Source organism: Camelus ferus, chromosome 8 (genome assembly GCF_009834535.1).
Source record: "Camelus ferus isolate YT-003-E chromosome 8, BCGSAC_Cfer_1.0, whole genome shotgun sequence".
NCBI classification, from domain to species: domain Eukaryota; kingdom Metazoa; phylum Chordata; class Mammalia; order Artiodactyla; family Camelidae; genus Camelus; species Camelus ferus.
In genome coordinates this window covers 63143684-63167047 of record NC_045703.1, presented here as the reverse complement: position 1 = coordinate 63167047, position 23364 = coordinate 63143684, and the positions used below count along the sequence as shown (strand labels likewise).

Here is a 23364-nt window from a genome sequence, read left to right as displayed (position 1 = left end):
TCAGGTATCTCTAAGAAGGGTTAGATCCAGGGACATGTAGGATTTTATTGGGGCATATTCTTTCTCTCTCTCAATTGGATTTATTTTTCAAAAACTGATTGGAAAAATGACTGCCAGCATCCGCAAAGTTGTGTCTTTATGTCTTCCAACTGGAGAAGAAACAGTCTTTATCTTCTTACGTTCATATATCAAATATCAGGGAAGATTTTGATTGGTTCTGCTGGAGTCACATGGTCATCCGTGAACCTATAACTGGCTGATGGAGAGAATATTGTGGCCAGTCACTGTGGCAAAGCATCTTGATTGGCAAGTCCACTGGGCTCACGTGGGCTAGGAGAGGGATGGCGTCCCAGAGGGAGAGTGCTTAGCAGACAGACATGAATAGCGCAGATAACGAGCATTTCAAGTCATCAGGGGGTTAGTGTTTATTCTTTTAGCCGAAAGGGGATGAGAAGGTAACAGTCAAAATTGTGCTGCATCCCTCTGAACATTTTAAGATGCACATTTAAAATCTGTTTATAAAGAGGAGGACACACGTGAAAGGTGTCCTTCAGGTGGAACACACATTGTGCAGACAGTCAGAGCATGGAGTGTAATTGGCAGTTCCTGAGGTTGATTTAAACGTGGGCAATTTTTTGAGCCACGGAACGAAATGACAATGATGGACATTTTTGCTTTCTTGGTAGGGTTGGATGATTGCCTGCAGCAGTACGTCCACAAGTTCGAACGGGAGAAGATAAATGGAGAACAGCTGCTCCAGATTTCCCATCAAGATCTTGAGGAGCTGGGTGTCACTCGGATTGGCCACCAGGAACTTGTGTTGGAGGCTGTGGACCTTCTCTGTGCACTGGTTAGTTCAGGAAAAGGTGATCTGTGCCGTGATGATGATTTTTAGAACCTCATCTTTTAAATCTCCATTGTTTGCGATTTCCCTTATCATTTTCTTAGTGATCCATTGAAGTAAAGCCTGAGCAGAAAATAACCTTGGAAGGGAAGAAAAGAAACATTTTCTAGATAGAGTTGGCAAACTCTGGCCTGCAAGTTAGATCTGGCCTGCTATTTTTATAAATAAAGTTTTATTGGAACACAGCCACGCACGTTCATTGAAGCGTGATCTGTGGCTGCTTTGTGCCACCGTGGCAGAGTTGGGTGGTGGTATCAGGGACCGTGGAGGCCCCTCAAAGCCTAAAATATTTGCTATGGTGGCCTTTACAGAGAAAGTGTGCCTTTTCTGGAAAAAATTCTGCATGAGTCTAATTTTCTTATCTTTTGTAAAGAATAAAAAGATGAACATCATTCTGAATGAATACGTTATCTTCTACATCGAAACAACAAATGGGTTCTGATTTGCACGACTGTTTTTGTTACTCTAAAAAGCATTTTTAGGTTTCACAGATAACTTGTGCTATTTCAGTAAGTGATGCTGGTGCTTGAAATAATCACCCCAGGAAATGGTAGCTAGAGGGGAACAAACGTCAACTTGATTACACTTCGTAGCTGAGTTTGGGCTTAAACATGAGTGAGTTAAACCCTGCCAGGTTCTGACTCTTCATCACACTTGTGGCCGTGTGTGTCGCTCTTTTAGGTGTAGATGAAAAACATCTATCAGGGCATGGTGTTTATAAACCGGTTGGCACAGGGTGGGAGCCGTGGCAGTCTGTCACGGTGCCACATGAACGATGCCGTTTCCTAAACGGTCAGGATTTGGACACACGCAGCATTCCTGCTGGCTTAGTTCTGCTGTGAACCTGAGCCAGGGGTAGATACAGTGACATCACAGAGAATGGTGGGAAAGAATGTTCCCGGCGATTCTGCCCTTGCTGGTCTGCGTTCTGTTGCTTATATAACACTTGCTGCCTGGTGCGTATTCTTCTTCTTAAAATGGACAGAGCCTTGTCTTCTGCTCTCAGATGCGCTACCCTCGTTTAGGAAAGTAACGGGGAAATTATTTGTGGTTGATAAATGAGCTGCCACCAGGGAGACGCCGTGGCCAAGTGGTGTGAGCGCTGGCCTGGGAGGCTGGGTTTTGCATTTTCATCCTGGCTGTGCTGCACACGCCTGGCTCTGTGACCTCCCGGGAAACGCTGGTGTCTGTTACACTGGAGTCTGTTTTCCCCATTTGTGGGGTGACATTTCCTTAGATGTGGCTGTGTACTAACGTGTACATGTTTTGCCCTGCCCAGAAGACATCTGAGTCCTGTTTATTATTAAAACCGTGTTTTTCGTACAGTAAGACATGTTCGAGTTACTCTCAGTATACTTCCTGGGGACATTGCTTTTTGGTCTTTGCTGCTATTTGAGATTGTCTGTTTCACTTTGTGCTAGGGCTCTGAGGGCAGGTTAAGTACTTTGAAATCCGCAGTGTATGAGAGGAGGGAGGAGGAAGGATGGAAAGAGGCACGTTGCCTGCGTCCAGTGGGATGATTAACATAACAGCTGTCTCCCTGCTTTTCCCCCTTCCCTACCTCTTAAAATATTAGACTAAAATGAACAAAGCTGAACAGATGCCAGAACCTAAAGCTGTGTTTTATCTCCTACAATTTCCTTCTAATTTCCTCTGTAGACAAAGCTCTGACCTCAGACTCATTCTGGACATGTTTTGGGCAGCAGAGTATCAGTGAATGCATTTGACAGGAGGGTCACAGGAGGGTTCTTATATGAATGTGCCTCTTCTGGGTTGGGAAAGGTTTTAGAGAGTTTCACTAAAATAACTTTAGCCTTGCTATAATCTCTTTAAAAATATTCTTATTGTAATGCATTTATCATTCATACTATCTGTTTAATTCATTTATACTATATGGATCTTTGTATATATAAATTGGTGATAATCTTTTGTCTTGAACAGTCCATCCCCTGAACAAGTTAATATGTATTTGCAGTTGTCCCCAGAGTTATAGAAGACACTTTAATGTAAACACTTTAGTGGATGTTGATTTTATGATGGAGAGGAAATGAGTAGAATTAGAAGTGAGAGAGGAGGGAGGAAAAAAAAAAAAACGCTGGAAAGTTTTGGAAAGCAAAGGGCAGATAGAGTCTCCAAGAACCTAAAACAGGGAACAGCTATTGATGAAGATTCCAAAACTGATGAGCAGATGGACCACAAGTTGCTGGTTCTGGATGGGCAGCAAGGGGAGAAACTGCCTTTTGTGAATATTGACCTTGGCTTTGGAGAGTGACTTGGATGCAATGCAGAACCAGAACCACTTCCCAGGATTGAATTCAGGGTTGGAGCCCAATTTTTCTCCTCCTCTCTGGGGCAGAGGGTAACTGGGACAGGCTGCAGAGCTGCTTCTTTCTAGTAACTATTAGCCACATGCGACTATTTAAATTAAGATTAATTAAAGTGAAATGAAGTTCAGTTCCTTAGGCGCACAGCTACATTTCAAGCGCTCCAGAGCTCCTTGTGGCTGGTGGCTACCATATTTGGGCAGTGCAGACAGAGAACATTTTCATCACTGCAGAAAGTCCCATTGGACAGCATCCGTCTCTAAGGTGGGATGGAGAGCAATAAGGTGTAATTGTAAAACCCATTTTCTTTGCCAGATCAACCAGACCCTAGCTTCCTACAGGCCAAGTCAGGGACAGATGTGTTTTTGAGGCTGAAGTAGGCTGAGAAAGTGAACAAAATTGGAATCAATACATGTGTTAAGTGATGCCCCCTACATGTGTGCTTAAGTGAAATAGCTGTCATGTGTCTATCTGCCCAGGGTGCTTCTGTGCACCCGGTGGCCCCGAGATGATTCATTGTTCATCATGTATCCAGCCTTGGCAACGATTCGAAAATGTCATCCTTTTTGTTATGGGGGAGAAAACATGCAGGAAGAGGAATCCTTGCTAGCAACTTGTGTTTCACTTGATCTTATTACACCGTGGAGTAACTTTCTTCGGTTGAAACTTAACTGACCCAAGTCGGTAGGATGGATTTGATCGTGTGTCTGTGACACTCTTTAATCACTACGTGTGTTAGATCTCAGACAAAGCTGGAAGGAACAGGAAAAGAAAGTAGCAGAGAAGTTGTGTAAGATTTGTCCTTTGCTAAAACATATACAATTTAAGACAGCAGAAGAATGAGGAGCTGCCTGTTCCCTTTTCTTCTGTGTCGCGTCGTTTCTCTGGCCAGACCAGGAAATGGCCCCGATGGCTTATTTCTAATGAAGTGAGATCTTGGTGGAAGGTTTTTAGTCTGTGCATAGATTTTTGGAAACTCATTTCGTTTCTTACTTAGTTTGTATCTTCTTAATACCTTATCTTGAATTAAGCAATTTCTGAAGGAGACAGATTTTAGGGAAAAGATTAGTGAAAATAATCAAATCTGGCCTGAGAAATTATTCATTTGCTGTCTCTCACTGTGGGGCACGTAAGTCAATAATACTTTCCTGATTATGTTTCTACAGTAGAGGTTCTTTGGAACTAATATAATCAGTTTCTTGTTCTCTTCTTACTGTGGAATGGGGTAGAAGGGGAAGGAATGTTCCTTCTTTATAAAAGTATAATCTATTATAGCTACATCTAGCCATCCTTCTAGTCCCATTTGTTTTTGATTAAAAAAAAAAAGGAATCCTAGAAACTTAGTGGAAATGGGAAAGAACCCGTTAATAAGCTACTCTCCTTTATTTTAATATTGAAAGTGGCAGGTTTGTAGAAGATGGAGGTTTAAAATTTCTTGTAACACTAAAATGCATTTAACCCTTTTTGAGTTCAAGCAATAAATGTCGTGTATGGTAGGTAGCAAAAATTCCAAGTACTTTGTGATGACATTGGCTGTAGAGAGCTGAGTTCCTGCTTTTAGTTCAGAACTTTTGATATAAGTTGGCAGGCGGAGTACTTAACTGAATAAAGGGACAGTTCCCTTTAATCGCAGTCATAAGTCCTTCCAAACAAGCTGTGTCATGTGGCCCCTTATCTATTCAGTTGTGGGTCTTTGATTCTCTGATTTTAACAAGCCGTGATGAAAATCCATCTTTATTTTTGTCTTCTCAAATGAAGGACAATACCATATTTTGGTCTCCAGAAAATGACTCTGAAAAAAATGAAAGAATATCAGGTTTAGATGGAACACCACTGTTCATATGGGAAGACTCATTTTTGTCATGAAGTTTACATTTTTTTTAAAGCTTGCAAAGACAGTTTTCAGTTAATGCATCTGGGAAGTTTTTTTCTTTATATTTGTTTTTCACTCTTTTCTATCTAGATTTTTAAAAAATATTTTTTATTTTACTAAGAGCAACATGCCATGTAAATTTAAACGTCACATGAAATCGAATTAAAGTTAGAAATGAGGTCCGGGATGGCTGAAGCCAGCTGAAAGAACTTCTGACACATCAGAGGGGGTGGAACAGGGCAGGACAGAATTTAGGGGGGTTAAGCAGCTTGTTAGTTTGTCCTTGATCCAGAATCACTGGCCACTTTTCTGTTTTCTTGTCTAGTGTCCCTCCTGTTTTCTGCCTCATCACTTTGCCCTTTCTTGGACAGGGAGTGTGGAAGGGGGGATATACAGCATCATGATTCAAAGCTCGTGCCCCTGATGTGATTGCCTTGGTTAGAATCCCACCCCTACCACTGAATAGCTGTGTGACTTGGGAGAATTTATTTAGTGTCTCTGTGCCTCAGTTTCCTCACCTGTAAAATGGGGATAAAATCATTTCCACTTTCCTGTGCTTTTTCCCTGAGAGACTACTTGCCAAGCCCTTAGCAGAGTTTCTGGCATAGAGTAAATATTCAAAAATGTTGGCTGTATATTTATTCCCAATATTTAAATGGGGCTACATTCTTGCTTTGGGATGCTACTGACACAGTTTAATATACCCCAGAAATATCTTGACTTCTTGTAAAAAAAAAAAATGAGGAAACACCAGCTTAGGACATGTACATGCAATTGAATACTGAAATTCATCACCCCTTCCCCTAGAGTCATCTCAGACTTACGTGTTGTTTCCTGGGATTTGTTCTTTATCTGAAAGTCCAGGGCAATAATGTCACATGAGCTGGGTTTTTTAAAAGCACCCAAGTACGTTGAACATTGTTCAGAGAGAACACTGGTTAGAAACCCATGAGATGGAAGTTACATTTCAGGTGAGTTGGTGTTTAGTCAGTGTCGCTTTGCTTCTGTGTGAGTCTCATCCGATGGAAGTTCCTCCATTCAGCGACTGCTTTGTGTCTGCTGTGCTGGAAATGTGGTAGTGAGTGGTAAACACAGAGCCCAGCTCTCCCAGACCTCGCATCCCAGTGAGGAAGACAGCAGGAACATGGTGGTTCAGAGGTGACAGCGGCGATGGGCCGGGGAGTGACCTCAGGGGACTTGGCGATGTCTTGAGACGTTTTCTGGTTTTCACAGCTGAGGGAGTGGGGAATGCTACTGATACCTAACGAGAACATTCTACAATCTACCGGAACCCCACCTCCCAACCCAACCAAAGAACTCCTGGACTTTAAATGTCAGTATGGCCCAGGTTGAGAAACTGCTCTAGGTGGTCCAAAAACCTTGAAGAGGAGGGGATTTTTGAGTTAATTAGGATGTAAGTGATAAGAAAGAGCTGTTCATGCCAAAATTTGTGGGAGGAGCATGTCGAGAAGAGAAACTAGGAAGAACAAAGCTCCTGAGGCAAGAGTGGGCTGTGAGAGGAACAGAGAGAAGGCTGGCATGGCCCACGTGGGTGAGATCAACACTGTGGGTAAATCACGTAGGGTTTTGTGGCTGATGTAGGAGTTATTCAAGTTACTTAGGAGGCTTTTGAGTTATTAGGAGAGTTTGGACATTGTTGATTGTTTTGAATTTTTCCCTGTGATTTTGTTTTCCACAGAATTATGGCCTTGAGACCGATAATATGAAGAACTTGGTTTTGAAACTGCGAGCATCTTCCCACAACTTACAGAATTATATAAGTAGCCGGCGGAAAAGTCCAGCTTATGATGGGAGCACCTCCCATAAGCCCCCCAATGAGTTCCTGACCTCTGTGGTGGAGCTCATAGGTGCTGCCAAGGCCTTGTTAGCTTGGCTGGACCGGTAAGTTAATGGGTGTGTTTTACTGTCCTATCAAAGGAGAGTCTGAGATGCACTGGTAATCTGTGCTTTGCCTTAGAAAATGAACCATTGTCCCTTTCTTGTCCTTGCCACTGGACCTGTCCAGGAGTTCTTGATCAGTGGTTGATTTTAGGGTCCCTTTGGAAGTTACCAAGAAAATGAGTAGTAGGAACAAATTAACAGCAGTTTAGAGAAGAGTTAAAGTTGAGTTTTACTGAAGTGAAACATTACTGATTATTGGTCGTGTGAAAGCTGATAATTGACTTCTGAAGGGACATCAATTCTCTTGGCTCATTTTTGATGTATTTTTATTTAGAACTTCTGTGTCTCTTTTCTGTCAGATTGGTATTTTGTCTGTGACTTGAGAGGAAACAATTATAAAACAATTTAAACTACCTGTTGGATAGCAGTGCTTGTTAACATAGTGTGGTATCCCAGTGGATTCATCCTCTCCACCTTTTTTTTAAGAGAATTTTTGTTGCTTTCTAGGGCTCCGTTTACAGGGATCACCGATTTCTCAGTAACGAAGAACAAAATCATTCAGCTTTGCTTGGACCTGACCACTGCAGTCCAGAAGGTCAGTACATCACTGTCACTGTCTAAAAGCTTTTCCCCTTGTTCCCATTTCCTTTCTTCAAAAGGTTTACATGCAGATATGAAGTACCATTCTTCCCCCCATCCCTAGGAGAGATGAAAAGCTTTAGATCAGATGCATTATACAGATGGTGTCTGTGAAAAATTACCAATGGCCTTTATAGCAAAGATTACCTTCTTTTGTTTTAAAATAGCTGTGCTAATAGTCTCGTACTTTTTCTACAGTGTTAGAACACTTCATTTTTTTTTTAAATAGAAATTCTAGATTAACTCAGTTTCATCAGAATCTTTGTTCTGAGTATGTTACTGTAGCTGCTTCTTAATTTTCTTTTCATTTTGACATTTGCTGGTTGGGTTAACAAGTCAGGATGAGCTAGGTTGTGATGCAGTAACAAACAGTCCCCAAAACCTAAGCAGTTTATTCCTGGATTATCTACATCCAAATGGGTCAGCTGGGGGGATATGCTTTTGTTCTTACTTCAGGATGTAGGCTGATAGAACAACCAGTATCTCAGGTTGCTTGTCCCCAGGGCAGAGGGACAAAGAACCTGGTGATTCTCACACTGCCAAAGTTCTGGTTTGGAAGTGACATGTCATCAGGCACAGCTCATTGGCCAGACCTATGCATCTTAGTAAAGGCCGGGAAGATAGTAATTGGCACGGAGCAGACTCTTGTAGAAACATTTTTGAATTGAGTTGAGGCCATAAAATGTAAGGAAGAGCTTGTCCTTTTTTCATGTCCCACTTGTTCTAAACTTCTGTGATTGCACGTTTGTTTCCACTGCTGATTTGGCAAAAAGTAAAGAACATCCTTTCCTCAGTTCTAACCATTCCATAAAATAGATGCAGTTCTGAAAAGCCATGTGCTTTCTGTCTGTTCCTGGAACACGAAGAGTGGAGTTTGGCTGTTGTTTAAGGTCCTGTCCTGAGCAGCCCTTGAACTTGAGGCATGTGTGACTTCATCTTGCGCTTTTGAGGCCACGTTCTGAGGAGAGAGCTCAGAGCCACAAAGTGGCTCAGAGTTTCGGCTCTTTTTCATTGTGTATAAAGTAACTTTGACAAAAAGAGCCTGACACCGACTCTGGTACATTCATCATGCAACCACTAAGTGCTGGCATTTGGGGTGGATGGTGCCCAGGGATACAGATCCTGCTCTGGTCACGTCCGACCCTGCTTAGAATTAGAAGGGCGCCCACTGGGCATCGCCATCGCACTTGCCCCTGCTTACTGGGCCGCACGGTGCCTGGCACACGATTAACGGTGCTTTTTCAGTGTGTGTTTGAACGAATGAGATAATGCGTTTGACCCGTAAGCAGTTTAACGCAAACTTGAGGGACACGGGTATTGTTTGTGTTTGTTTCTTGTCTCTGTTTTCCTTTCGGTGCTCCTTGAGCATATGCTTCAGGGACAGACAGCCACGGCTCTCCTCTACCAGGAATTAGCCCTGGGACTTCCGACAAGTCTCTTAAAACTTATGAGCCTCAGTTTTCTTATCCGTAAAATGTGAATACTAATACATACCTCACCAGATGATTTGTGGGAATTTCTACGTGCTATTGTGGAGTAAGAAAAAAGCAGGAAAAAGTGTAATATGGAGACAGATGGTGGCCAATAAAATTTTAAAATGTGTGTGTACATGCATGTGTAATACACACATACATCCAAAAACCTATATACAAAGGAATGTATAAATACAGCAGGCAATTTGGAAGAAAAGTTGGATTTACTTTGGCAGGGAGGGAAGTGGGGAGGGGACGTAGGAGCCAAGCCAAAGAAAACATTTTTTTTTCGTTAACCAAAAGCATGTATGTGACCACATTTATGCATTCATGTAAAATTAAATCTAGAGAAATAATATAAAATATTTCAAAAATAGCAATACTTACCTCAAAAGATTGTTATGAAGATTAAATAAGATATAACGCATGGAAAGCACAGGGCCTACTTGAGAAATTACATCCTGTAGTGGGAAAAATTAAAATCTTGCCTGGTCCTGGTTTTCTGGAACCAAACTTGGTACTTGAAGGAGACAAAGTTAACAAATATTTTGGTATTTCTGGTGTTTTTTAGTTTATTTAAAACTTTGGACAATTTTTAAGGATTAAGACTGGCAATGTATAAATATATATGGGAATGTTATTTTATGAACTTAGATTGAAATAATATGTTTCGCTCTCGGTGAGCACGTGTTTTCTGTAGCGCTGGAGAACACAAGTGCTTTGGCAAGTGGTATAACATCCGTGTGCACAACTGAAGGATGCTGCAGTGTCTTTTCCAATGTGCGGCGTCAGGGCAGCAGCAGGGCCGAATTTGCCAGGGATTCCACCCCCTCTTTCAACCCGAGGAAGTGCAGTTTTTCTCAAAACTTCTTGACAGAAGATCTTTTGACTCTTGAAGACGAAACCTGTCTTTTCCATTTGTCGCTATGTCTTCTGGGGAATTGAAGGTAACAAAGCTGAGTCTGTTGATTCTTGGTGATCAGGAACATGCCCTCCTTGAGTCTTCATTCTTTGTGTCCCTGTCTGCCAAAAGAGGCATCTGCTTGTCCTTTTTCTGCTTCCCGTGTTCCATGCATTGCCGCCTTCCCCGCCTCTTTCGTGTCACGTTCTCTGCATCCTTCCTTTGGATGACAGCGTGTACCTCTCCTGATTGGAAGGACGGCCAGTTGCTGGTTTTTTCCCTGTAAGGAGACTGCACGCTTCTTTTCAGCCTGCTTCAGCCAGAGTCCCACCCCGAGTCCAGGGAGAGAGAGCTTGCGTCCACATTTCAGGCTGTAACTTCAGAGGAAGGATCCTACGGTGGGGCGGGACTCTGATCTCTGTCCTCCCGAAGTCACAAGGGCATGAAAGCTGAAATTGTGATGGTGAGAGACTGAATGGCAGTGGCAAGTGCGGAGTTCCCTTGCGGGAAGAGATGGGCGAAGTGAGTAAGAAGGAGCCCGAGAAAACTGCATGGAAAGAAAGAACACCCTGCAGCAGAGGAGGGACAGCCACGAGGCCATTTGTTGGGCGCTGGTGGGGTCTCAGGTGTGGACCACGTGCTGGACGTGGGTTACCACATTTTGTTCTCGACAACGCTCTGAGATAGGTTTTATCATCCTCGCTTTACAGAGAAGGAAACTGAGGTGGAAAGGTTCAGCAGATCGCCCCAGGCTGCTCAGTTAGGAAGAAGGAAGAGCAGCAGAGGGAAGGGGCACCTGGGAGCTGCCAGGTGGGCTGGCCTGAGCCTGCTGATGCAGGTGACCCAGGACTGTGACAGAGCTCAGCCCTGCTGTCGGGATCTGGGGGCTGACTCGGTTCCAGTACTTCTTTTTTTCCCATTCTGTTGCCTTCACACCAAACAACATGAAGTCAGACCTGCAGCTGCTTCCTGCCAGTAGGAATGGGTGTGGGGACCACGTTCACTGCGGCGGAAGGGAAAAGGCGAGCCTTTCACAGGCTGCCTGGGACAATTCGGGGAGGCAGGAGCGCTCCTCTCACCCACTGGCTCCATCGCCACAAGGAGATCATTTTCTTGGTGGCTTCTTGGATCCATCAAGGAATCGAGTATGAGGACTCAGGAGGTCCCACCTCCACCTTGGCTCCTGGCCCTCGTGTAGGGAGAGGCCTCTGCCTGTGGGCGATCGTCTCGCGGGGATGACAGCCCTCCCGTCATTTTGCGATTTGTAACAAAAACCCATAAACACAGAGTATTAGTTTTATTTCTAGCACAGGGCTGTAAGTATTCTATTTTGCTAAAGCTGGCACATATTGAATAATTCTGTCCTTCAGGTGGTGTGAGTAGGGGAGGGGCCCTCAAGGTAAGTGATGTTTAGCTCCGTGCACAAGGTGAAGGAGGAAGGGCACACTTCTGAGCTGTAGTTGTTCATATTTCACAGAGGTTGCTCCTGCAGTTTAAACTTGCTTCAGATTCACGTGTACAAAAATACATTTTTGAATTTCTTTTTTAAAAGTGTTTTCTCACTTGGCTGCTCCTTTCCTGAATCAATATAAATTTGGGGAGCACTGGAGTTAACTATTATTTCCTGCATTTTTACCTAGTAGAGGAAGTTTTTTTTTAAAAGTTAAGAAGGCGGGAGCGAAAATCTGATTATAAAATCACATAGTGTAGATTATCCTACATTTTTATCTCTACTCCCTAGTGGCAATTAAAAAAATGACCTAAAATGGCCCTTTTTTTGGGGGGGGGTAGACTAGATTTATTTATTTATTTATGTATTTATTTTAAAGGAGGTACTGGGGATTGAACCCAGGACCTCGTGCATGCTAATGAGCATGTGCTCTACCACTGAGCTACACCCTCCTCCCTAAAATGACTTTTTGATTGAAGTAAAGATTTTTGTTTGACAGTTCCAACGGACATCTTTCATGGACATAAAATAACACACTTTCTTCAGGATGTCCGAGTGTGGGATTATACTTAATGGTGCCACATCTTGTTGCTCTCCCTTTCTTCTGTGTGCACGCTGCCTGTGGATTGGAATCTTCTGCTGCAGATACGTTCTAGAAGGTTCACTACAAGAGCTGCACGCTGGTGGTTTCACTTTAGCTGCTTTTAGACAGGACGATGGTGATTCCTAAAATCAGCTAATGGGGTTCATATGGTTCCGAGTCTTTTGTTCTTAAGCTGAGTAAATAATGCTTTGCATTCCAGCCCATGGTTGACTGTCATCAGCAGCATACCTCAAGACCAGTTTTTTGGCAGCGGGTTAATGAATGTTTTGTGGAACCCTTTTCATCTATTAAGGACTGAAATATCTGATTTAATCTCAGTGGTGCTTAAAATAAACGTTGTGGCTAAGTTTACACAAACCCTCCTTTGAAAGCTATTCTTGTGGGCAGCCCCAGAGCTACAGACGCCTGGCTTGTTGGCTCAGTGCTAGTGCAGCTTGGGGTCACACTGGGGAGTCACCGTCAGCTTTCTTGGACTCTGACTCCTGACTTCCTCCTCTCTGTGCAGTGTGGACAGTGGGTGGATTTCAGTTCAGTGATTTTTGTGGGTTTTCTGATTAAATAGTTGGTCAGACAGGTTCCCTGGATGATGAGCGTCCTGCGTCAGGAGAGAGTAGAGCCTTAGGAGGAGAGGAATGCCAGCCCAACTCCTGCTCTGCCCCCTTCTCCAATCCAGGTCTCTCCTGCAGCTGCAGGGTCGGGGTTGGGGCAGGGGCCTCCCAGGGCCCCAGGGAATATCTCGTGAGAGCTAAGCCAACCGTTTCCAAAAGCTTTTAGCTCTTACAGTTTTCCTTTTCTTTCTTCTTTCTTTAGGACTGCCTTGTAGCAGAAATGGAGGAGAAAGTTTTAACTGTAGTAAGTACACCTTCTAAAAGTTATTGTAAAATTCCTTTTCCCAAAGCAGTGGGAATCACATTAATTAAAGTAAATGTACTGTGGCTGATTACTTCAGGACATGTTTTGAAATATTGGCTTTGGGGATATGAGTCTGTTCACTTAGGTGGAAAGGGAAGAATAAAAGTTATTTAACAACAAGACCAAATACTGTGAAAATTCCTGTGCTTAAGTTGTGTATATTGGGGGTCTCTGCTTTGCTTTTAATTTTTTCCCTTCTGAACACTTTTAACGCTTAAATTGCTAGCTAACCTGTTAATCAGGGTTAAACTGATCTGCAGATTTCATGGTAGGACCATTTTGATTAAAAAAAAATTCTTGGCAAGAACCCTGTGATGGAAGGGAGATGCACTGTGACTGTTTAAAGAGCATTTGGTAACTATTCATCACCGCTTCCTCCCTTTGATATAAGCCAGCCTGTGCTCATTTGATAAGGCCTTCCTCCTACTGATGTTGAGGAATTTAGCAATGAAACTGCTATAAATATATTTTCCATAAATAGGGAGGCTAAACAAATTGGAGGAATGTGAAAAAGTGTCACTTCTTGGGTTCTCCCTCTTGGAAAAAGAAAATCACTCTTTGGAATTTCCTGATTTCCTTGGTTGTTTAATTTTGAAAGGTTAGATGACTCTGATTGGGGGAAATAATCTGAAGTAACCACTGCGATTCCTATATGGAGACCCCTTAACTCGGGTCCTCCTGCCTCTAAAATCTTACCCCGTCAGTGTTTGGCCTTCAGAGAATGTGAACCATCACTAAAAAGATCGTAGACCTGAATGTCAAATGCAAAGATGCCTAGAAATAACAGGAGAAAATCTAGGTGACCTTGGGATTGGCAGTGAGCTTTTAGATACTTGAAAAGCATGATCCATGAGAGAAAAATTGATGAGATGACTTCATTAAAATTAAAAACTCTGCTCCATAAATACACTGTTGAGAGAATGAAAAGACAAGCCAGGGACTGGGAGAAACTGTTTTCAAAACACATTATCAGATAAAGGACTTGTATCCAAAATATACAGAGAACTCTTAAGACTCAATAATAAGAAAACAAACAACCTCATAAAAAAAATTGGACAAGAGATCTGAACAGATACCTCACCAAAAAAGATACTCAGCTGGCAGATAAGTATATGAAAAGATGTTCAACATTATGTTTCGTTAGAGAGTTGCAAATTAAAATAACAATGAGGTGCCACTCCCCACCTGTTAGGATAACTAAAATCCAAAATCTGACAACACCAAATGTGGAGCAGAAGGAACTCTCATTCATTGCTGGTGGGAATGCAAAATGGTACAGCCACTTTGGAAGACACGGTAGTTTTTGACAAAACTAAATAGACTCTTACCCTGTGATCCGGCTCTTGTACTCCCAGATATTTACCCAAATCAAAGAAACTTATATCCACAAAAACCTGCGCAGGCTGTTACAGCAGCTTTAATCGTAATTGCTAAAACTTGGAAGCAACCAGGATGTCCTTCAGTAGGTAACCAGATAAACAAACTGGTACATCCAAGCAATGGAACATTGTTCAGCAAGAAAAAGAAGTGAGCTGTCAAGCCATGAAAAAATACGGAGGAACTTTAAATGCATATTACTAAGCCAATCTGAGAAGACTACAGGCTGTATAATTCTAACTGGTTGACATTCTGGAAAAAGGCAAAACCATAGAGACAGTAAAAAGATCAGTGATGGCCAGGGCTTCATAGTGGGGGAGAGGGGACAGACAAGTAGGTGGAGCAGAGGGCGTTTTTAGCCCAGTGACACTGTTCTCTGTGATGCTGTAATGGTGAGTATATGATATTATACATTTGCCAAAAGCCATAGAACTGTACACCACCAAGAGTGAACCTTAATGTAAACCAGACTTTAGTTAACTGTAATGTATCACTCTCAGTTCATTGGTTGTAACAAATATACCACAGGAACAGAATGCAAGATGTTAATAATAGCTTGTTACTATTAACTGTATTATAATAATATAACTGTGTTGGAAACTTGTCGGGGTGAGGAAGGAAGTATATAGAATTTCGTACTTTCTGCTCAGTTTTTTTTCCTAAAAACTAAAACTGTTTGAAAATGTAAAATCTATTTAATAAAAGGTGTAGGCAAAAAAATATGTATATTTTACCTTGTCAGTATTTGGTTTGTAGAGAATTTGGTTTCCCTAAAAAACCCACCCAGATAGCAGGGAAACCTGATTCTCCTTAACTGCCCAGCCTGTGATCTCCAGTGGCTGTAAACGAGTTAATATAGAAGCTATATTAAAAAAAAAAAACTTTATTAGCCTTTTTTTTTTTTTCATCTACGGGGAGTTGTTGATTCCTATCTTTTGCCTATTAATCTAAATGTAACTATTTGGGGGGGGAGGGTAATTAGGTTTATTTATTTTTAATGGAGGTGCTGGGGATTGAACCCAGGACCTCGTGCATGCTAGGCACGCACTCTACCACTGAGCTGTACCCTCCCCCTAGAAGCTGTATTTTTAAAGTGAAGCTGAAATAGCGACACCGTTCACACACATTGCAAATATGGAGTCGAAGTGCCACGTGTTCATAGAACAGTATCGTCAAAATTGCCAGCCAGAGCTTAAGGTGATAGGCAAAGTGTGTTTTTTAAAGATTTAGCTTGAGATAAACTTGGTTGGTGATTGAATCTTCCCTGTTTGCTTCTCCAACTCGAGGTCAAGGTTTTAAATGGCATCTGTGACAAAACAATCCGATCTACCACGGATCCTGTTATGAGCCAGTGTGCGTGTCTGGAGGAGGTTCACCTACCAAACATTAAGCCCGGGGAAGGCCTGGTAAGAATTCTAACAACATTTGTTTATTTTCAAATAGGAACACATCATCATTTATTAAAGTCATTGTGTGTGTGTGTTTTAAAATAATTCCTTGTTACTGTCACTAGAATTCTGAATAGTAGAATTCAATTAGATTGTTTTCCACCATGTAGTTTGAAGTTTGCCATCCTGAACTCTTGATACGTTTTATATCTTCAAAGAATAAAAATAAATACTGTTTTAAAACTAGACACTCATACCTTGAAGGAATTGTCTGAAACAGTTTTATTTTTAGGACTTAGCAATATAAGGAGGTAGAAAACATTTACATGAAGGAAAGATGATCTCTGGGTACAAGACATCTGCTATGAAAATCTCTATTAGCACTTCAGATGAATGTGAGGAGAGACTGGTTGAAAGAAATGATTCTTAAAAAAAAAAACTTTGGAAAGATTTCAGAATTAATGCCTGAGCTCTGTAATAACCTGCCCTGAGACTACGTAGAGGTAGATACCGAGGTCCATACCTAGGTACCTAGATCTCCCAGGAGCCCATGTGATTAAGGTGCTGGAATTTAAGGGAAGAAACAGTGAGGCTCATGGATGAGCTTAGAGCCTTTGCATCAGACAGAGCCGGCTTTAAACCCCAGCTCTCAAGTAGCTTAACATCTTTGTGTGCCAATTTCCTCATTTGTCAAATGTGAATAATAAGAACAATAACCCTCACAAGGTTGTTGAATGTATTAAATTAGATGATGCCTGCTGAGCGCCGAAGCTGGACACATAGTCTGTGTGCAGTGATTGGTGGCTGCAGATACTGTTGCAGGTGTTGGTGATCATGAGGACGAGGAGGAGGAGGAGGACGCCTAGTGTGTAGGTAGCTGTGGGGAGATATCAAGGCAGTCCCTGCTCTCAGGAAAACAAAAAACCCAAAGTCGACAAGCCCACATTCTCAGTAAGGAGAAATGTACATGCTGAGACTGCTCGGCTGCAGAGTAAATGATGGTTTGTAATAAACAGGGAGGACTTCCTGGAGGTGGGTTTACAGTCAGGTGTTAAAGTGGAGAACTGCCCTGAGTGAGCAGACGTGGAGGGGCCGTTTCAGATGGTGAAATTGTTCTAGCACAGCCTGGGAAGAGGAGTACAGTGTTGGGGGAGAAGCCGACGACTCCGCCTGTGAAAGCGACAGGAAAGGAGGGGAGGGGGCACAACCTTGGAGGTGTTAGTGTTGTACGAGATTCTCATCTCAGTGCTGCAGGTTGCTGGGCAGGCAAGTTCAGGGTCAAAAATCTGTGATTACAGTACTAGTACCGGCAACTACTCTTGGCACTATCTACTTTTTGCTCTCTTTCCCCATCTTAATAAAAGTTGAATCAATGGGTTTTTATCCATGGTGTGTCAAACGGCAGAGGTGTATTCCCCGTGAGACGGTGATCACCCCTGAATTTGCCTGTCAGGTCTTTGAGGAAGGAGCGTGTTAATCTTTGTGCCTCCCTTAAACTGGAGGGGTGCCTGTTTCTAATTTACTTCCTATGTTGTGTTGTTTAATAGTCTTCACTCATACGTCCTGGTCTGGTTGTTAGTGGTTTGGATAAGTCACCAGGCAATGACTGGTGATACCAAATTAACTGAATACATTATGTCACCACACAAAGAGATGGTCAGGAGAGAACAGTCTTTACCTCATTCATTCTGCAGGTCTGAGGGCATTTGTTCTGAGCCCCCAGAGTTATAGCAAAATTCTCTGTGCCTACACACAAATGATAACACCAAGGAGATCTCATTTCTGATTCCTTTCTCTAGTGTTTCGACTTGGTCATTTCCCCTTCATCGCTCTTTGGATCTTGTTTTACAATGTTTCAGGAGGCTTAAAAATGAGTGTTGTTCTGAAGGGACTGCCTTTAATGTTTTATAAGTTTGTTTGTTTGTTTATTTATTTATTTATTTATTTTTAAGCATTTTTTTATTGAGTTATAGTCATTTTACAATGTTGTGTCAAATTCCAGTGTAGAGCTCAATTTTTCAGTTATACATGAACATATATATATTCATTGCCACATTTTTTTCTCTGTGAGCTACCATAAGATCTTGTATATATTTCCCTGTGCTATACAGTACAATCTTGTTTATCTATTCTACATTTTTAAATCCCAATCTGTCCCTTCCCACCCCCCGCCCCCTTGGCAACCACAAGTTTGTATTCTATGTCTATGAGTCTGTTTCTGTTTTGTATTTATGTTTTTTGGTTTTTTTTTTTCTTAAGATTCCACATATGAGAGATCTCATATGGTATTTTTCTTTCTCTCTCTGGCTTACTTCACTTAGAATGACATTCTCCAGGAGCATCCATGTTGCTGCAAATGGCGTTATGTTGTCGGTTTTTATGCCTGAATGGTATTCTATTATAGAAATATACCACATGTTCTTTATCCAGTCATCTGTTGATGGACATTTAGGCTGTTTCCATGTCTTGACTATTGTAAATAGTGCTGCTATGAACATTGGGGTGCAGGTGTCATTTTGAAGTAGGGTTCCGTCTGGATATATGCCCAGGAGCGGGATTCCTGGGTCACACGGTAAGTCTATTCCTAGTCTTTTGAGGAATCTCCATACAGTTTTCCATAGTGGCTGCACCAAACTGCATTCCCACCAGCAGTGTAGGAGGGTTCCCTTTTCTCCACAGCCTCTCCAGCATTTGTCATTTGTGGATTTTTGAATGATGGCCATTCTGACTGGTGTGAGACTCATTGTAGTTTTGATTTGCGTTTCTCTGATAATTCGTGATATTGAGCATTTTTTCATGTGCCTATTGATATTTTGTATTTCTTCCTGGAGAATTGCTTGTTTAGGTCTTCTGCCCATTTTTGGATTGGGTTGTTTGTTTTTTTCTTATTAAGTCATATGAGCTGCTTATATATTCTGGACATCAAGCCTTTGTTGGTTTCATTTGCAAAAATTTTCTGCCATTCCGTAGGTTGTCTTTTTGTTTTACTTATGGTTTCCTTTGCTGTGCAGAAACTTGTAAGTTTATTTCAGGTCCCTGTTTTATAAGTTTAAATCTCACTTGCAGCAGTATTTCTAAATGTCGGAGTAATGATAACGAGTTAATATATTTGTGACTCATTCTAGGGCATGTACATCAAATCCACCTATGACGGATTGCACGTAATTACTGGAACCACAGAAAATGTAAGTTCACGTCCTCTATTAAATACAAAAGCTATTGTATGTTTAAACAGATTTGACTGAGTCCCTATACTTTTCATTTAAACGTGTGCGTGCCGTTTTATTATCTGTAGTGAGAGCGTGGGTGCCTGTTTTATTTCTGTTGCTGGCTTGCTGCTTTTCACCAGCTGTCATCCATGTATTATTTAAATTGTCCTTTATTGTGCTTGTTTATACACCTAGCCCAGTTTTTGCCCCCACCCTTGTGTTTATTATTTTTTGCACCCTGGAGGTGTTAACCCATGAATACAAAAATAATCATCTCTTTGTTGTTGAGAATCACTCTTTTTAAAAATATTTTTATTGAAGTATAATCAGTTTACATGTTGTGTCAATTTCTGGTGTACAGCACAATGCTTCAGTCATATAGGAACATACATATATTCATTTTCATATTCTTTTTCTCCATAAGTTACTACAAGGTATTCAGTATAGTTCCCTGTGCTGTACAGTATAGAGAATCACTCTTATAAGAGCTGGAATTGGTGACCATATGTGTAAAATGGAGTGTTTTTTTTGCTTGCTTGTTTGTTAATGGAATTTATGTGTGTCACCAGAGCAACTATTTTGGGATTTTTGCTCAACAAAGATTCTTTTCATAGAGTTGTATTTCATAATATTTGCATGATATTGAAATTTAGTCCCCCCGCCACCCCCTAATCCTTTGAATAGAAAAAGCAGGGCTGTTTCTTCTGGGAGGGACTTTGTACCCTGTTTTCTTCCTTTTGAAAATTCTGCTACATGAAAGGTTTTTCTTTAGCCCCTGAACCATTTTGAATTTGTGAAAAGTCGAGCTAATTGAATGCTTGCTTTATGCAACCTAGAATATGGCTAGCTTCTGAATGACATTGATATGAAGCTAAAAATGTTTGAAAAGCCTCCCTGCATCAGTGTAAAAGAAGCCTGTGTCTATGGAGTTAATGACTAGCTAATTACTTAAGACAAGAGAAAGTAATTCCTAAAAACGAGAAACTTGGTAACTCCTTTTCTAATCTGTATGTGTCCGATTTTGAGCTTCAGCTGCTAGGTCTTCTGAGAAGATAAAACAGCGTGATCTTTGATGAGGGTTTGTGACACACACTTGATTTAGTAATAAGACCAAAAGGACGTTGCTTAAGGCAGTCAATGAATTATACATGAGTTGTGTGGTTCAGGCAGAAGAATGAGTAGAAGATGCTCGTATCATTAAGCATCCTTTGTTGAGCTACAGAGAGAATACACTGAGCTTATTATTATACCACAGCACCTGATTGGCAACAATGTACAGGAAGTTCTCCTTTTAGGCTGGGGTTGGTGCGAAAGAAAAAAAATCACAAGTGTTCCTCCCTTATCCTTGTCAGAGACTTCGTGCATTTGAGCTGAACCACAGCAAGAACATACTTGTGTCCTACTCAGTACATGTTTTTGGAGGTGGATAGATTCAGAAGGATGATGAATATTGTTTCATTATTTTTTTTTCTGGGGATGGGGAGGAGGTAATTAAGTTTATTTATTTATGTATTTTTAATGGAGGTCCTGGGAATTGAACCCAGGACCTCATGCTTGCTAAGCACATGCTCTTCCACTGAGCTACACTCTCCCTCCTTCGTGTCAGTTTTTAAAGAGTTGAAGTTTTGCATCTAGCAATTTGGCAATTGCATTAACAGCCAGACCTGTGGAGTTCCAGGCTCAATCAGGTCTTTGAATCCATTTTATTGATCTTGGATAAACATGCGTGACACTATAATAGTATTACCAGAAGGCACATAGATTTCTTCCCTTCACTGCTCCCCACCCCAGCTCCTACCCCATACTTTGAAGGATGAGCGTTGAATGAGAGATTAAACAAAACTGCTTTTAAATCAAATGAAATGTTAAATGATATAATCCCTAGATTTCCTACCAGACTCATAAGACTGGGTGAGAGATTAGGGTTGTCTGTCTGGTTGTGGTCGACCCTGGTGGTCCCGTACAGGGCGGTACCTGTCCCCTAGGGAGAGGTGGTGGTTTCCATCTTGTGAAAGATTGAAAAGGGGAAAACTTGTCGTATTCCATCTCGTAATCCACTTGAAAATGTCCCTCATTCTGTCAGTCAATCAGCTTGGGTTCATCGAGTCCTTGGAGTGTGCCAGCCACTTCCTAAGTCTTGTCGGCGAGGGTGGGGGGTTAGGTAAGAGCTCACTTCTGAAGGGCTTGATCTGGATATTTTACACTTAGTGCTGGACATTTTACACTTAAACAGCATCAGAAAATGCCAGCTCCAGGGCAACTTTCTGGCTATCATTTAGGTCGCTATGGCTTCAGAGTCAGAATGTTTTCATGGAAGCCTAGCGTGGTGGGTGGGAGTGGAAGGAAGTCACCATTGGCATTCCCAAGCGACGCATCTCCACACTCCGCTATCTTGGACTCCAGGCTGAAGCAGTGCCAGCAGGTCATCTCAGGCATCCAGTCTGCTTTTTTTTTGGAGGTTACCTGAGAAGCCAGGCTCATTCCAAGGTCAGACTAACAATATCTAGTGATTTACTATCTGTCTTCCTTTCTCAAGTTATTCAAGACCTCGGCAGAAGTCTTGACCACACCCCATCTGTACGCTCATTCCCCACCCCCAGCACATGCTGGGAAGGGGGTGAACCTCGGAGGAATGCATGCGTTCTTCTCCCCGTCATCGCTCTTCTACAGCAAACCAAACGAGCATCAGTTTCAATAGTCTGGCCCGGCACATGGAGGAGATGGTGAAGATAGGCCAGCGCTACTGCCCTAGGGAGGATTTTGGTCCCAGGCTCTCTCTTTACCGGAGTCCTGCCAAGCACAGCTCTTAACCACATGGGGAGGCGTTTGAGAAATGAATGTGTGAGGGTCCTTAGGAAGAGAAGTCAGGTCAAGCCATCGGGGCTTACTATTTTTTAAGATTGCCTATTTATAAACAGGGACTTCCTGGCCTCAGGCCCATGTTTTAGAAAGTGAAGCTTACCTGAAATGAATCCCCAGGCCAGGAAGGTTAACTGGACTGGACTGACTACAGGCAGACCTGTAAGACTTGATCCGTCACCTGGGTTAAGCATCTGACACCAGGGGCAAAAAGCGGCATTGATACATTGTATTCATGTAGGAGGTGCCTCAAGAGGAAGACATTTGAGACAGGCCATCTCCCAGGGGTACCCACAATGCTGGTCTCTCAGGTGAGGCACTGCTGGTTGTTATGGTGGCAGGTTAAATGTTTTAAAAAATAACTGCCATAATTACCTGGGCCTTGTGTCGGACTAGCTGAATCAAAGGGACTGTTGCTACGGTTGCCACTTGCTCATTTCCGGTTGAGCCCGTCGTGACAGTTGAGTGAGAAGGTTCACCAAGTGTGCTGCCCCCTTCACCGTGTTCAAGGTGCTGTTTCTAAAGGCTGTTTGGAGATTGTTTGAAGGTTCAGCCATTTATATGTCATAAAATAAAATACACTGGCTTAGATAACGTTTGATTATAATTTGAAATCAAAGTTTTATCCTTTCCTTCTCTTTCGGTCATATGAAATATCTTTTTTTGTTTTTAATTGAAGTATAGTCCTTTTACAATGTTGTGTCAATTTCTGGTGTACAGCACAATGTTTCAGTCATAAATGTACCTACATTTATTTGTTTTCATGTTCTTTTTCATTATAGGTTACTACAAGATATTGAACATAAGTCCTTGTGCTATACAGAAGAAACTTGTTGCTTACCTATTTTATATATAATAGTTTATTTGCAAATCTCAAACTCCCAATTTATCCCTTCCCACACCTTATCCCCCTGGTCACCATAAGTTTGTTTACTTTGTGAGTCTGTTTCTGTTTTGTAGATAAGTTCACATCTCTTCTTTTGGTCATATGAAACATCTTAAACAAAGAATTCTAGTTTGATTAAATGAACAAGAATACCATGGGAAATATTTGACAAATAGTTTACACCTAACTATCTGTCTGTACACACATATGTGAATGTGTATATGTATCTGTATTGATATTTGCAAATTTGTATGTAGCAGATATTATTTGGTGGATACAAAGTCTGGACTTTGTTTGGATACTGTGAAAAGACATCCACCTGAAAAAGAAAAATACTTACATTTTCCCCAAAGAAATACATTTTCTCCTGCCACTATCTGTTTTAACAGCATTGTGATAGCATGTAAAACAAGTTTGAGTGAAAATAAGATTTTGTTTTAATAACTGCTCAAAAGGAAATGGGGTGGTAGAGTGACAGAGATGGTCTTTATGTGTTAAACAGTCGGCTTTTGCAAGATTAATTTTGGTACGGATATGTGTCAGTTACTTTCTAAAAGAGTCGGTGGCTTTGCTCAGCCCATCGTGTGTCCCACTCTTCTTGATAGGTTAGTTGAACCTTAGCTGTTCCAACTGACAAATTATCTGTTATAACAAACCACTAATA

The 23364-nt window shown here is 41.7% G+C and overlaps 1 protein-coding gene across 3 annotated transcripts in view; it reads left to right on the top strand.

The window, feature by feature from the left end:
• CNKSR3 (CNKSR family member 3) overlaps positions 1 to 23364 on the top strand; it is an 89357-nt gene that overhangs the window by 53184 nt on the left and 12809 nt on the right. Inside the window, exons 2-7 of one of the 3 annotated variants that reach the window (XM_032485215.1) lie at positions 687 to 850; positions 6801 to 7003; positions 7511 to 7598; positions 12880 to 12921; positions 15645 to 15764; positions 18872 to 18931. In XM_032485215.1, coding sequence (XP_032341106.1) covers positions 687 to 850; positions 6801 to 7003; positions 7511 to 7598; positions 12880 to 12921; positions 15645 to 15764; positions 18872 to 18931 — 677 coding nt within the window. Of the gene's footprint in view, positions 1 to 686; positions 867 to 6800; positions 7004 to 7510; positions 7599 to 12879; positions 12922 to 15644; positions 15765 to 18871; positions 18932 to 23364 lie in introns of all 3 variants that reach the window. The other 2 variants (XM_032485216.1, XM_032485218.1) reach the window with 2 other exon arrangements.